Source organism: Stegostoma tigrinum, chromosome 49 (assembly GCF_030684315.1).
Source record: "Stegostoma tigrinum isolate sSteTig4 chromosome 49, sSteTig4.hap1, whole genome shotgun sequence".
NCBI classification, from domain to species: Eukaryota; Metazoa; Chordata; class Chondrichthyes; order Orectolobiformes; family Stegostomatidae; genus Stegostoma; species Stegostoma tigrinum.
In genome coordinates this window covers 2105994-2120170 of record NC_081402.1, presented here as the reverse complement: position 1 = coordinate 2120170, position 14177 = coordinate 2105994, and the positions used below count along the sequence as shown (strand labels likewise).

The 14177-nt window shown below is 51.0% G+C and overlaps 1 protein-coding gene across 13 annotated transcripts in view; it reads right to left on the bottom strand.

Annotated features, from left to right (window-relative positions):
* Positions 1-11994: 11994 nt before the first annotated feature.
* Positions 11995-14177, bottom strand: part of LOC125449938 (tubulin alpha-1C chain-like) — a 56819-nt gene continuing 54636 nt past the window's right edge. For all 13 annotated transcript variants that reach the window (XM_059643224.1, XM_059643225.1, XM_059643221.1 and 10 more), the window contains one exon: positions 11995-13231. In XM_059643224.1, the coding sequence (XP_059499207.1) occupies positions 12935-13231 (297 nt within the window). In that variant the 3' untranslated portion in view covers positions 11995-12934. The remainder of the gene's footprint in view (positions 13232-14177) is intronic.

Here is a 14177-nt window from a genome sequence, read left to right as displayed (position 1 = left end):
CACTCCTTAAGGCCCCACCACTCACCATGAAACTCTTGCCTTGATCTGGCTTTCCAACACCTCACACTTATCCATATTAAACTCCATTTGCCATCTCTTGGCCCACTTCCTGCGGCTGGCCATTTGGCCCATCTCCCTCCAAAAACCTGTTCAGGTACCCACCCAGGTGACTTTGAAATATTGTAATTGTTAACAATCCCCAACACTTCCTCTGGCAGCTCTTTCCATACACGCGTGACAAAGAAGTGTAACACAGGGGAACATTTTGGGTTATAGAATATCAACGGGCTGGGGAGGTATCCAATTCTAAAATGTGAGAGTTGATGTATTTTGGGAGGACTAGCAAGGCAAGGGAGTGCACAATGAATGGCAGGAGCCTAGGAGGTACAGAGGATCAAAGGTATGCTTGTCCTTAGGTCCTTGAAGATGAGAGGAAAGGTGGTTAAGGAGGCAAATAGGGTACTTGCTTTTATTAATCGAATACAAGAGCAGGAGGGCTAGGATGGAGCTGTGTATAAATGTGAGCTGGGCCACAGATACAGAACGATGTGTAGTTCTGTTCCCACTCTAACGGAAGGTTGTGACTGCGCAGAAGAGGTTACAAAGAACATTCAGAAGATACTACCTGTGCTGGAATGCTCCAGGAATGAAGAAAGTCTAGAGTTTTGGGTGTTTTCTAACTTTCGAGCAGACAAGGCTGAGCGAACTGTACAAAATTAAGAGGCGATGTGGAGCTGTTGGACCGCGCTGGACAAGGTCAAACATCAGACAGCATTAGGTGATAGTCTGCACAATATTTGAAAGCACAAGCTTTCTGAGCTCTGCTCCTTCCTCGAGGAAGAGGAGGTATACCGACAAAATTAAGAGGGTAGATACGAAGAAATCTTTCCTATTTGAAGACAGATCAATAGTTGGGCAGCACGGTGTTTAGCGCCAGGGACTCAGGTTCGATTCCACCCTCAGGCGACTGTCCTTGTGGAGTCTGCACATTTTCCCTGTGTCGACATGGGATTCCCCCCACAGCCCGGAGATGTGCAGGTTAGGTGGATTGGCCGTGCTAAACTATCCATTGTGTCCAGGGATGTGCAAGCCAGGTGGACTACCCATGGGAAATGCAGGGATAGGGCAGGGGGCTGGGTCTGGGTGGGATGCTCTTTGGAGGGTCAGTGCAGACTGAGCGGGCTGAATGACCTCTTCCTGCTCTGTAGGGATTCTACGATTCTAATAACCAAGGGACACAGATCTAAGGCAAAAAGGCAGGAGGTCTCCAGGGTTTTAGGTAAAAATATTTTCACCCAGAAGGTAGTGGGAATCTGCTGGAAAGGGTGGTCGGAGCAGGGACTACCGCAACATTTAAGAACTATTTAGATGATCACCAGAACATTTTTAAAATTCATTCACCGGACATGGCCATTGCTGGCTAAGCAGCATTTATTGCCCGTCCCTAGTTGCCCAGAGGGCAGTTAAGAGTCAACCACATTGTTGTGGGTCTGGAGTCACGTGTAGGCCAGACCAGGTAAGGATGGCAGTTTCCTTCCCTGAAGGACAATACTGAGCCAGGTGGATTTTTCCGACAATAGGCATTGGATTCTTGGCGATGGTTAGACTCTTAATTCCAGATTTCTTTTTTTGAATTCAAATTCCTCCATTTGCCGTGGCAGGATTCGAACCAGGTCCCCAAAACGTTACCTAGATCTCTGGATTAATAGTCAAGCAATAACACCACTCGGCTACTGCCTCCCCTGTAACACACAATGCTTCGGGCCAGTTTCGATCATTGGGACTAGAGAGGTACGGACGTGATGGGCCAAAGGGCTGCTGTAAAACCTCTGCGACTGGAGGAGAAAAGGGTTTTGGACGTGGTGGGGAACTATTAAACGTTGACGTTCGGATCGCATTGATTTGAGGATACTTGAGAAGGAGAGACTCAGAAAACACGAGGAGCTATCAGGGACGCAAATGTCGTGTTGGCTTTTATTACAGAAGTGGATGGTGTACAGGAATAGGGAAGTCTTGTGGCAATTGCACAGGGCTCGAGTAGGGCCACACCCAGAGTACTTTGAACAGTTTTGGCTTCCAAAATAATTAGCTGGTGCAACAAGGGTTCACTGGGTGGATTATTGGGAAGAGTGACTGGAAGAGATTGATGAAAGGAAAGCATACAATGGGACCTGCCTGAGATCTTTAATATGCTGAATGGGGTTTCGATAGGGTCAATGTAGGGGAGATGTTTCCACATGTTGGGGGAGGGGGGGCAGTAAATAGGGGAGCATGAACATCAGAGACTCACTAATAGGTCCAATTTGAGAGTTCAGGAGATCTGAGAGAAAATCTTACCAATTTTTGTAGATGCACCATAGAAAGCATTCTCTCCGGGTGCATCACAGCTTGATATGGCCCTGCTCAGGACTGTAAGAAACAGCGAAGAGTTGTGAACGCAGCCCAGACAATCATGCAAAGCAGCCTTCGATCCATTGGCTGCATCAATACTTCTGGCTGCCTCCAAAAGGCAGCTCACATCATCAAAGAACACCCCCCCCCCCCCCCCGCCCGCCCCCAGTTATAATCGCTCTCGACCAGAAGATACAAAAGCTGAAACACACGAACCAACAGATTGAAAAACAGCTTCTTCCCCGCTGTAGTAAGGCTTCTGAATGGACTTTTCATTTTTAAATTGAATGTTCATCTCGCTGTTTGTGCCCCCTCCCGGTAGCCATAACGTTGTATACCTGAGATAACACGGTGCGGAGCTGGATGAACACAGCAGGCCCAGCAGCATCAGAGGAGCAGGAAGGCTGACGTTTCGGGCCTAGACCCTTCTTCAGAAATGGGGAGAGATCCACTGAGGATTTTCCAGAGGGAGGAGGGTAACTTCTTCAGGGTAGGCATCCTTAGAAGAGGCTACGCAGTGGGGTTAAAATTGTTTCAGAGACAGCAGGAGCTGCAGATGCTGGGGAATCTAAGATAACAAGGTGTATAGCTGGATGAACACAGCAGGCCGAGCTGCATCAGAGGAGCAGGAAGGCTGACATTTCGGGCCTTCTTCAGGAAAAAGAAAAGGAGGGTCCCGACCCGAAACATCAGCTTTCCTGCTCCTCTGATGCTGCTGGGCCTGCTGTGTTCATCCAGCTCCACACCTTGTTATCTCAGATTCTCCAGCATCTGCAGTTCCTACTGTCTCTGAAACAATTTTAACCCCACTGCATAGCCTCTTCTAAGGATGCCTACCCTGAAGAAGTTACCCTCCTCCCGCTGGAAAAACCAGTGGATCTCTCCCCATTTCTGAAGGAGGGTCCCGACCTGAAACGTCAGCCTTCCTGCTCCTCTGATGCTGCTGGGCCTGCTGTGTTCATCCAGCTCCACACCTTGTTATCGCAGATTCTCCAGCATCGGCAGTTCCTACTGTCTCTGAACGTTGTACACCTTGCTCTGCTCTATTAGCCCCTGATCTTTGTATGGAATGACCTGCAGGCAAAACAAACTTTACACTGTAACGAGACACATGAGACAAAAAAAAATCAAATCAAATCAGAGAGCAGGGAGAATGTAGAAATAGCACCCAAGGGTGTTGGTCAAGGCGCACAGTATTGATGCTTTTGATGTGGGCCAAGGCCAGGGAGAAGAAAAGCAGAGTGATGGGTGAGGTAAGGAGTGAGAATGAGTCAGGTGGAGCTCCATGTCACAAGTAGGGTCGGTAATTGGTGCGAAGTCAGGAGAAACCCAGAACCGAGTGTGTCCACCATCAACAAATGTCAAAACAAAAACACTGGAAAACCGGGAGGCTGCAAAGAAGCCAGAAAAGGAAATCGCTGCCACAGTTATTACGGTACAGATCACTGTAACACTGCAACACTCAGACTTGCAACACACTGTGGTACGCAGAACACTCGGAGGCCTGTGATCTCAACACTCTCAAAGCCGACCTCAGTGCAGCCAGCACAATCAGTGCTGGCAGGACTGCTGAATTATTTGTTAAACGATGAATCTGCTTGGACAACAATGCCAGGTCGTCAGTGTCAGCATCTGGCCTGAGCCGGACCTGTATCTACTAACCTCCATCACACAGCCCACGTCAACATAACTCACCAGCCGCCCCATCTTCCAAACACATATCAAACTCACTCCCCGCTCTCTATTACTGGTGATCGGCCACTATTTCTAGGTCTCTCAATGTTTGGTGTTAATATTGTCATCCGTTTCTTTACCTCCGCCAAAACCTACACCCCTCCCTATCTCTGTCACCTCCGCCCCAGCCCCTACACCCCCTCCCCATCTCCTTCACCCCCTCCGGCCCCCTACACCCCCTCCCCGTCTCCGTCACCCCCTCCGGCCCCCTGCACCCCCTCCCCGTCTCCGTCACCCCCTCCGGCCCCCTGCACCCCCTCCCCGTCTCCGTCACCCCCTCCGGCCCCCTGCACCCCCTCCCCGTCTCCGTCACCCCCTCCGGCCCCCTGCACCCCCTCCCCGTCTCCGTCACCCCCTCCGGCCCCCTGCACCCCCTCCCCGTCTCCGTCACCCCCTCCGGCCCCCTGCACCCCCTCCCCGTCTCCGTCACCGTCACCCCCTCCCGCCCCCTGCACCCCCTCCCCGTCTCCGTCACCGTCACCCCCTCCCGCCCCCGGCACCCCCTCCCTGTCTCCGTCACCCCCTCCGGCCCCCTGCACCCCCTCCCTATCTCTGTCACCTCCTCCGGCCCCCTGCACCCCATCCCTATCTCTGTCACCCCCTCCAGCCCCCTACACCCCCTCCCTATCTCTGTCACCCCCTCCAGCCCCCTACACCCCCTCCCTATCTCTGTCACCCCCTCCAGCTCCCTACACCCCCTCCCTATCTCTGTCACCCCCTCCAGCCCCCTACACCCCCTCCCTATCTCTGTCACCCCCTCCAGCCCCCTGCACCCCCTCCCTATCTCTGTCACTAGGGACCCGGGTTCGTTTCCACACTTGGCCGACGGTCAGTGTAGAGATTGCATGTTCTCCCCGTGTCTGTGTGGGTTTCCTCCAGGTGCTCCGTTTTCCTCCCACAGTCAAAGACATGCGGGTTAGGGGGCATTGGCCGTGCTAAATTGTCCCGAAGTGCCCAGGGATGTGCGGGTTAGGGTGGGATTGGCCGTGCTAAATTGTCCCATAGTGCCCAGGGATGTGCGGGTTAGGGTGGGATTGGCCGTGCTAAATTGTCCCTTAGTACCCAGGGGTGTGCGGGTTAGGGTGGGATTGGCCGTGCTAAATTGTCCCGTAGTGCCCAGGGATGTGTGGGTTAGGGTGGGATTGGCCGAGCTAAATTGTCCCGTAGTTCCCAGGGATGTGCGGATTAGGGTGGGATTGGCCGTGCTAAATTGTCCCGTAGTTCCCAGGGATGTGCGGATTAGGGTGGGATTGGCCGTGCTAAATTGTCCCGTAGTCCCCAGGGATGTGAGGGTTAGGGTGGGATTGGCCGTGCTAAATTGTCCCGTAGTGCCCAGGGATGTGCAGGTTAGGGTGGGATTGGCCGTGCTAAATTGTCCCGTAGTGCCCAGGGATGTGCAGGTTAGGGTGGGATTGGCCGTGCTAAATTGTCCCGTAGTACCCAGGGATGTGTGGGTTAGGGTGGATTGGCCGTGCTAAATTGTCCCATAGTGCCCAGGGATGTGCGGGTTAGGGTGGGATTGGCTGTGCTAAATTGTCCCGTAGTACCCAGGGACGTGCGGGTTAGGGTGGGATTGGCCGTGCTAAATTGTCCCGTAGTGCCCAGGGACGTGCGGGTTAGGGTGGGATTGGCCGTGCTAAATTGTCCCGTAGTGCCCAGGGACGTGCGGGTTAGGGTGGGATTGGCCGTGCTAAATTGTCCCGTAGTGCCCAGGGATGTGCGGGTTAGGGTGGGATTGGCTGTGCTAAATTGTCCCGTAGTGCCCACGGATGTGCGGGTTAGGGTGGGACTGGCCGTGCTAAATTATCCAGTTGTGCCCAGAGATGTGTGGGTTAGGGTGGGATTGGCCGTGCTAAATAGTCCCGTAGTACCCAGGGACGTGCGGGTTAGGGTGGGATTGGCCGTGCTAAATTGTCCCGTAGTGCCCAGGGATGTGCGGGTTAGGGTGGGATTGGCCGTGCTAAATTGTCCCGTAGTGCCCAGAGATGTGTGTGTTAGGGTGGGATTGGCCGTGCTAAATAGTCCCGTAGTGTCCAGGGATGTGCGGGTTAGGGTGGGATTGGCCGTGCTAAATTGTCCCGTAGTGCCCAGGGATGTGCGGGTTAGGGTGGGATTGGCCGTGCTAAATTGTCCCGTAGTGCCCACGGATGTGCGGGTTAGGGTGGGATTGGCCGTGCTAAATTGTCCCGTAGTGCCCAGGGATGTGCGGGTTAGGGTGGGATTGGCCGTGCTAAATTGTCCCGTAGTGCCCACGGATGTGCGGGTTAGGGTGGGATTGGCCGTGCTAAATTATCCGGTCGTGCCCAGAGATGTGTGGGTTAGGGTGGGATTGGCCGTGCTAAACAGTCCAGTAGTACCCAGGGACGTGTGGGTTAGGGTGGGATTGGCCGTGCTAAATTGTCCCGTAGTGCCCAGGGACGTGCGGGTTAGGGTGGGATTGGCCGTGCTAAATTGTCCCGTAGTGCCCAGGGACGTGCGGGTTAGGGTGGGATTGGCCGTGCTAAATTGTCCCGTAGTGCCCAGGGACGTGCGGGTTAGGGTGGGATTGGCCGTGCTAAATTGTCCCGTAGTGCCCAGGGACGTGCGGGTTAGGGTGGGATTGGCCGTGCTAAATTGTCCCGTAGTGCCCAGGGACGTGCGGGTTAGGGTGGGATTGGCCGTGCTAAATAGTCCCGTAGTGTCCAGGGATGTGCGGGTTAGGGTGGGATTGGCCGTGCTAAATTGTCCCGTAGTGCCCAGGGATGTGCGGGTTAGGGTGGGATTGGACGTGCTAAATAGTCCCGTAGTGTCCAGGGATGTGCGGGTTAGGGTGGGATTGGACGTGCTAAATTGTCCCGTAGTGCCCAGGGGTGTGCGGGTTAGGGTGGGATTAGCCGTGCTAAATTGTCCCGTAGTGCCCAGGGATGTGCGGGTTCGGGTGGGATCGGCCGTGCTAAATTGTCCCGTAGTGCCCAGGGATGTGCGGGTTAGGGTGGGATTGGCCGTGCTAAATTGTCCCGTAGTGCCCAGGGATGTGAGGGTTAAGGTGGGATTGGCCGTGCTAAATTGTTCTGTAGTGCCCAGGGATGTGCGGGTTAGGGTGGGATCGGCCGTGCTAAATTGTCCCGTAGTGCCCAGGGATGTGTGGGTTAGGGTGGGACTGGCCGTGCTAAACTGCCCATATTGTCTAGGGTGGGAAGTGCAGAGATCGGGTAGGGGCTAGGTGTGATGGGATGCTCTTCAGAGGGTCAGTGTGGGCCAAGTGGCCTGCTCCCACACTGTCGGGCTTGTACGAGAGGAACGGTTGCCATTTCAAGCTCCAACATGAGGATCCAGGGGGAGCATTTCGGACTCAAAAGTTCATTCTTTGTTTCTTTCGCCTTTCCACGGATGCTGTCAGAGTTTCTGTCGCCCTCTCTAGATTGTTTTGTTTCAGATCTCCAGCATCGGCAGCACACTGATTTTATAACTCTGGTGGGACTGGGTTGGTCTGACAGAAAACCCTTGCCTCATTTAAATGCTTGTTTCGTGGGAAATTTCGACTTAGTCTGTTTGGTCCATCTTTAAAGAACGCAGTCAGTGATAGGGACTAACAGTTCGGTTTCTTTTTGTACTGCAATGAGTGGTTTGACGCCTTTGCACTCCTCGACAGGACCTGCTGTTCTGCATCTCTCAGGAGCTAACAACCTGTTGTAAAGTCATCGATGGACGAGCTCATGCTGCTCCCAGCCTTGGAGGAGGTGCCAGTTTTGGGGTTGACACTGCTTCATCGCTTTGTAGGTGGAGATGGCGTAACTTTCTCCTCTTCGTGCCACAGTTTGCTGGTGACTTCCTGTTGATTTTCTTAATGGCCACGCTAGCTGAAAATGCAGCAAAGAAAGTTGAGACTTTTAAACGGCCTGGCGAAGGTGATCGTTTTAACGTAGGGCAGTGGAAATCGTCTACACTGACTTTACTAAAGCATTTGACAAGGCCTCGCATGGGAGGCCAGTCCAGACGATTAAGTTACATCGAAATCCATAGTCAGTCAGTAAGTTGGACAGAAAGCTGGCTTGGTCATTAGAAGACAGAGGTTAGTTGCGGAGGGTGTGTTTTTTTCCCTGACTGGAGGTCTGTGACTTGTGGCGTTCCGCAAGGATCAGTGCTGGCACCTCTGTTGTTTGTAATATGTATAAATGATTTGGATGAAAATGCCAGTGTTCTGAGTAGTAAGTCTGCAGGTGATGTGAAAGGTGGAGGAGTTGCGGATAGTCAGGAAGTGTGTCGGAGGGTACAGCAGGATATAGATCAGCTGGAAGGTTGGGCGGAGAAAGGACAGATGGAGTTTAATCCGCACAGGTGTGAGGTGATGCATTTTGGGAGATTGAACGCAAGTGGAGTGCGCACAGTCAATGGCAGGACCCTTCGGAGCATGGATATACAGGGGTATCTTGGGATGCAGGACCATAACTCCCTGACAGTGGTAGCACGAGTGGATACGGTGGTAAAGGAGGTATACTGCATGCTTGCCTTCATCAGTCAGGGCATTGAGTCTAGATGTTGGCAAATTATATTGTAGCTCTACAAACCTTAATTGGGCCACATTTGGAGTATTGTGCGCAGTTTGGTTGCCACACCAATATAAGAAGGATGTAGAGGCTTTGGAGAGGGTGAAAAAGAATTTACCAGGATGTTGCCTGGATTGGCGAGGCTTGACAAACTTGGATTGTTTGCACCAGAGCATCAAAGGCTGAGGGGTGACTTGATAGAAGAGGTGTGGATAGTCGGGGACCTCTTCCCAGAGAGGGAATGTGAAATATTAGGCAGCAGAGGTTTACGGTGAGAGGGGGAAAAGTTTAAAGGAGATATGTGAAGCAGGTTGGTACACACAGTGTGGTAGATGCCTGGAACACCGGGCAGGTGGTAGAAGCAAAAATGCTAGCCACGGTTAGGAGGCATTTAAACAGAATCATCAATGGACAGGGAATGGAGGGATACAGACCATGTGGAGGCTGTTGGGATTAGTTTAGAATGGCATCATAGGCAGTACAGACATGGTGGGCCATAGGGCCTGTTCCAGTACTGCATTATGGAAGGGCTAGCACATTGATTCGATGAGTCTGCTCAGGTTTTATAGGTATGGGCTGTAGAAGCAGGAAGCGCCAGGTTAAATCAACTAAGGCAGCAAAAAATGGTTGGAGTCAACATGTCGAGGTTCCGCCTGTTCAGCTGAAATGTTTATGAATGTGCAAAACTGTCTTGGCATCAAGCCTACATTCCAGCACGAAGCTGCAGGGTAGTAGGACGGGTGGCTGGGTGTAAGAGTGCACATAAAGGAGGTAAGACATTGCCATCTAGTGGCTTGGTGATGAGTGACAGATGGGGAACAAGCGACGAGAATCTCAGAACTCAGAATAGTTGGCTTGCCAAGACAGAACTTGAATCTTGCCCGAAAGGACAACACACATGGTGGAAATTGACACACGGCTCACGAAAATGTCAAATCTCAGGGAAAAGGGTTAGCTCCAATCAGCTGAGACGTCGCACCGGAGAAAGCTACAGAAAACCGCAGGGTCCCAACGTTTGTGCATTTTCCTTTCTGTCTTGCAGAGATCCCAAGAATGTATGGGCTTTTTACGAACTAAACTGATCCACCTTCACTGGTAGTTAGTGTAGTTTTTGGTGCACTGCAGCTTGTTTGGAGAATGCTGCCCAATGGTGAAATAATTTTGGTTTTGCAAAGACGCGATTTTTGAAGTTAAGAAAAAACATTTGCAGCCTGTCTGTCTCCTTGGCAACAGATCTGAGAACGAGCAAATTCTGTGACATTTTTGCTTGTTCGAAGAATAAGTGTCTGTCTGTAAAAATAACCCCAAACTTCTGGTTGCCTGCCATTTTCAAAACGCCACAGTGTTCCCTGGCCAGTGCCTCCGTCTCGGCCTTGCTGCAGTGCTCGAGTGAAGATCAGCACAACACAAGCTGAAACAACAGCACCTCATTTTCTGCCTGGGGGACCCTGTAGTCTTCTGGACTCAATATTGAATTCAAAACTTGAGAGCTTGAGCACCTTCTCCCACGTCCTACCCCAACCTGCTACCACCACACCCCCTGCCCACCCCCATACACCAGGCCTTTCTATTATGTGGGTTGCTGCCACACAACATCCCATTGTCAGTCACTGACGGTCCTGAACAGCAGCTATTGATTCTCCCAGACTGACCTTTACCCATTTCTGTTTTTCTCTCTCTCTCTGGCCTCCATCTCCATATATCCTTTACTCCTTTCCCTTTCCCCTCCTCCACCTCCACACCAACCCCCCCACCAGCCCATCTTTAGTGTATACACTAATCTTTTTCTAGCTACAATCCGTTCTGAAGAAGGGTCACTGGACCCAAAACTCTGCTTTGTCTCCACAGGCGCTGCTAGACGTGCTGAGTTTCTCCAGCAATATCTGCTTTAGTTTCTGATTTCCAGCATCTGCAGTTCTTTCTGGATGATCCTTGGTAGTGGGTGGCGTGTGAAATTTGTAAATTAGTCCAACATGCAATAGTGGCGGATGACAAGAGCCAGAGAAATTCTCCGTCAGCCGTGCAATGGGAGGAAATTGAAACCGCTACTCTTTCAGGTGACAAGTGCTTGGAAATGAAAATTCCCTGGATACCGTCCCTAACCGACACTCCAGGGACAGGGGTAGCGAGGGGCTAAATACAAAATTAAACTCCCTACCTCTCGAACTAAAAGTAAACTGGAATCCCTTGACTCTTTTGAGCTGAAAGTGAGGTTCCCTTGACACTGTCCCATCAAACACTCCCAGAACAAGGACAGCACTGGGTTGAATAGAGAAGAAACTTGCTTCTACTCTTTGAACTAAATGTAAATAAAAAGTTCCCTTGACACCATCCCCATCAAACACTCCCTGAACAGGGACACCAAGGGGTTAAAATACAGAATAAAGTTTCCTCCACTCATTTGAACTCAAAGTAAACCGAAACTAAAGTCCCCTCGTCAACATCCCCATCAAACACTCCCAGGATACAGATCTCAAAGGTTTAAAATACGGAATAAAATCTTCCTTGAATCTTTCAAAGGCGCCAAAACTAAGCAATAGTGAAACAGCCCCTGCAGGGGCATTGTATTGAAATCAAACGCAAATGAAAGAGTTGATTGGAACCTTACAAAATGAAACAGAAACTTATTAAATCAAAATGATGTTGTCTGGAGTGACAGAATCAGAATCCCTACAGTGTGAAAACAGGCCCGACAGCCCAACAGGTCTGCACTGACCCTTGGAGCATCCCACCTACACTACACATCCTGAACACTACGGGCAATTTAGCACAGCCAATCCACCTAGCCTGCACATCTTTGGACTGTGGGAGGGAACCGGAGCACCCGGGAGGAAACCCACGCAGACACGGGGAGAATGTGCAAACTCCATGCAGACAGTCACCCGAGGGGGGAATTGATCCCGGGTCCTTGGCGCTGTGAGGCAGCAGTGCTAACCACTGAGCCACCGTGATGATGCATTCCAGTCCCTGCAGTGCCCACCTCAAAATGACCCCACTGTGCTGGTGAGCATGTGTTCCCTCTCTGGGGACAGCAAATCGGGGCCCTAACTGTGAAAGGGGCCGACAGTCAGGAACAGCCCAAACCTGTTGATGGCTGCTTTGACCTCTACCACCACGATCCACCAGTGTGGGTACAGCAGGGGGGCAGAAGTGTATGCTTCTCTGACAGCAGACAGAAAGTCTCGGGTTGGTTTTGGTCCTGGAAGAGATGTAACTGAACTCACATATCTACTCTCCCGACTTTTGCGTCGGAGACCAATTTTGTTGCCTGCATTAATATTGCAAATGACAGACAGGGGTGAAGTGGACACAGCAGTTACAAAGAAAACACTCAGACGCTCTGTTTGTCGACCAACAAATGCATAGAACTTTAAAGCACGCACAATGAGACAAAGCAACACAAGGAAGGCTTCCACTTGGGTAGCGCCTTTCCGAACCTCTCCACATACCCCAGGTCACTTCATTCGCCGTCATAATTTAAGGAAGTGTTTCCACTGCAAGAACCCTCAAACAGCTTTGCGAGAAAGGGGCAGCTCATCTGCTCCTTCTGACATTGATTGAGGAGTTAATATGCACATTGTTACACGGCTGCTTCTTCCTCCTGGTCCAAAAGGATTGAGGGGTATAATGCACACAAACACATCCCATCACAATGGACACCTACCTCTCCACTGGGGGGGCAGGGTGCATGTGCTAGGTGTGGGGATGGGGAGGTGCAAGAGGGGGTGTAGGAAATGTGCCATCTAATGGGAGGGAGCCAGCTCACAGATGACATTTTTAATAAGGGTCCCCAACACCCACTCAGGAACGTGTTGAAGATCCAACAGAAGAACAGCAAGCTCATGGCTCACTAGCAGTGGTAGGGAGAAGGGATTCGGTATCCAAGGAACCAAATATTAATTCTTCTCAATCCCAGACCAAACAAGGAAAGCAGAGGGGCCTCCCATTCACTACCTTTCTGTGCGAGGGGTCTTGTTATGCAGAAAAACGACCTACGCCCAAACAACAAAAAAAAAGGAAAAACTTCCAGTGGTGGGGTGGCAACTTTCTGGATGATCCTGAGATATGGAAAAGGAACATTTCCCTGAGACTGAGTTCCTTGTGCTGGGGGGGTGGGGAGTTCACATGTTCAACATAGCGGTGACCTCCGACATAGATAGGTTTGTCGATCCGAAGACACCTCAATAATGCCATGAGGTAGTCTAGCATGTCTGCGGATTTGGTAGCACGGAGGTTGATTCCAGACATCAACCTTCTTCCTGTGGTCAATGTCCTTTCTTGTCTTACTCTGCCCTCTCCGTCAGGTCGTTGAGGTAGCTGGAATCATATCCCACCTCTTCGTAATCCCTCTCGAGTGAGGCCATGTCCTCCCGTGAGTCCTGGAACTCCCCTTCCTCCAGACCTTCTCCCACGTACCAATGCACAAAGGCCCGCTTGGCGTACAGCTTGTCGAACTTCATGTTCAGGCGAGTCCAAGCTGAAGAGATGGCAGTGGTGTTGCTCAGCATACAGACGGCACGGGTCAGCCTGGGCAGGTCAGTCCCTGGCACCAGTGTTGGAGCCTGGTGGTTGATCCCAATCTGTGGGGAAGGAGTACAGGGCTTAGGATTTTCTACTGTGTAATCTAAGATACCATAATGCCTTGCCACACATAACATAACCCTCTCTCTCTCTCTGTGTTCCTTATCACCACCTGACCATCCCTTGTCCCAATTCTCCATCTATCCAGCTTATGAGTTTGTTCTCACCTGAGATGAGGGCATCACGAGCAAGGCTGGCATTTTTTACCTGTCCCAATTTGCCCTTGAACTGACGGCCCACATCAAAAGGTAGTTAGAGACAACTGACTTATGTAGGAACATAGGAAGAGGATAAAAACCACCATGAGATAAGATCATGACTGATCTGGTTTGAGTTGAGTTTGAGTGTTCTAAATCCCAATTGACACAGGCCCAACCTGTTTATCCTTTCCACACTGGGGAAAGTCCAGGGTTTTATTTTTTATTCATTCATTGGTTTCGATAACTCAGGCAATGTTCACTACCTCATTACCCCTGTTGTGGTGGTGGAACCCTCTTGGACTTCTCGAACCACTGTGGTTCCTTATGGTCTTGGAATCATGTGCCTGTATCCTCAGCAAGTTTCACAGCAGTTACCTAAGAAGATCGGTACCATGAAGAGCACATACTGAACAAGACTTCATACTCTCAAGAGCACATAGCCTGGACCCTGTACCCCTGAGAGAACATAACCAGGATTGTATACCCTTGAGAGCATACAACCTGGACCCTGGAGAGTCCATGTCCACAAGGTTCTGTACCCAGGACCCTATACATTCAAGAACTTATGCTCTTGTGAGTCAATGGCCTCAAGAGCGGTACCCATGCCAGCCTGTACCATCAACAGCCTATAACCATGATCTTGTTTTGTGACAACCTTTACCTTTGACAGCGTGATCCCTTCTGAACCTGTACACAGAAGAACCTGTACACAATATATCCATATGCATGTGAAATCGCACCCATC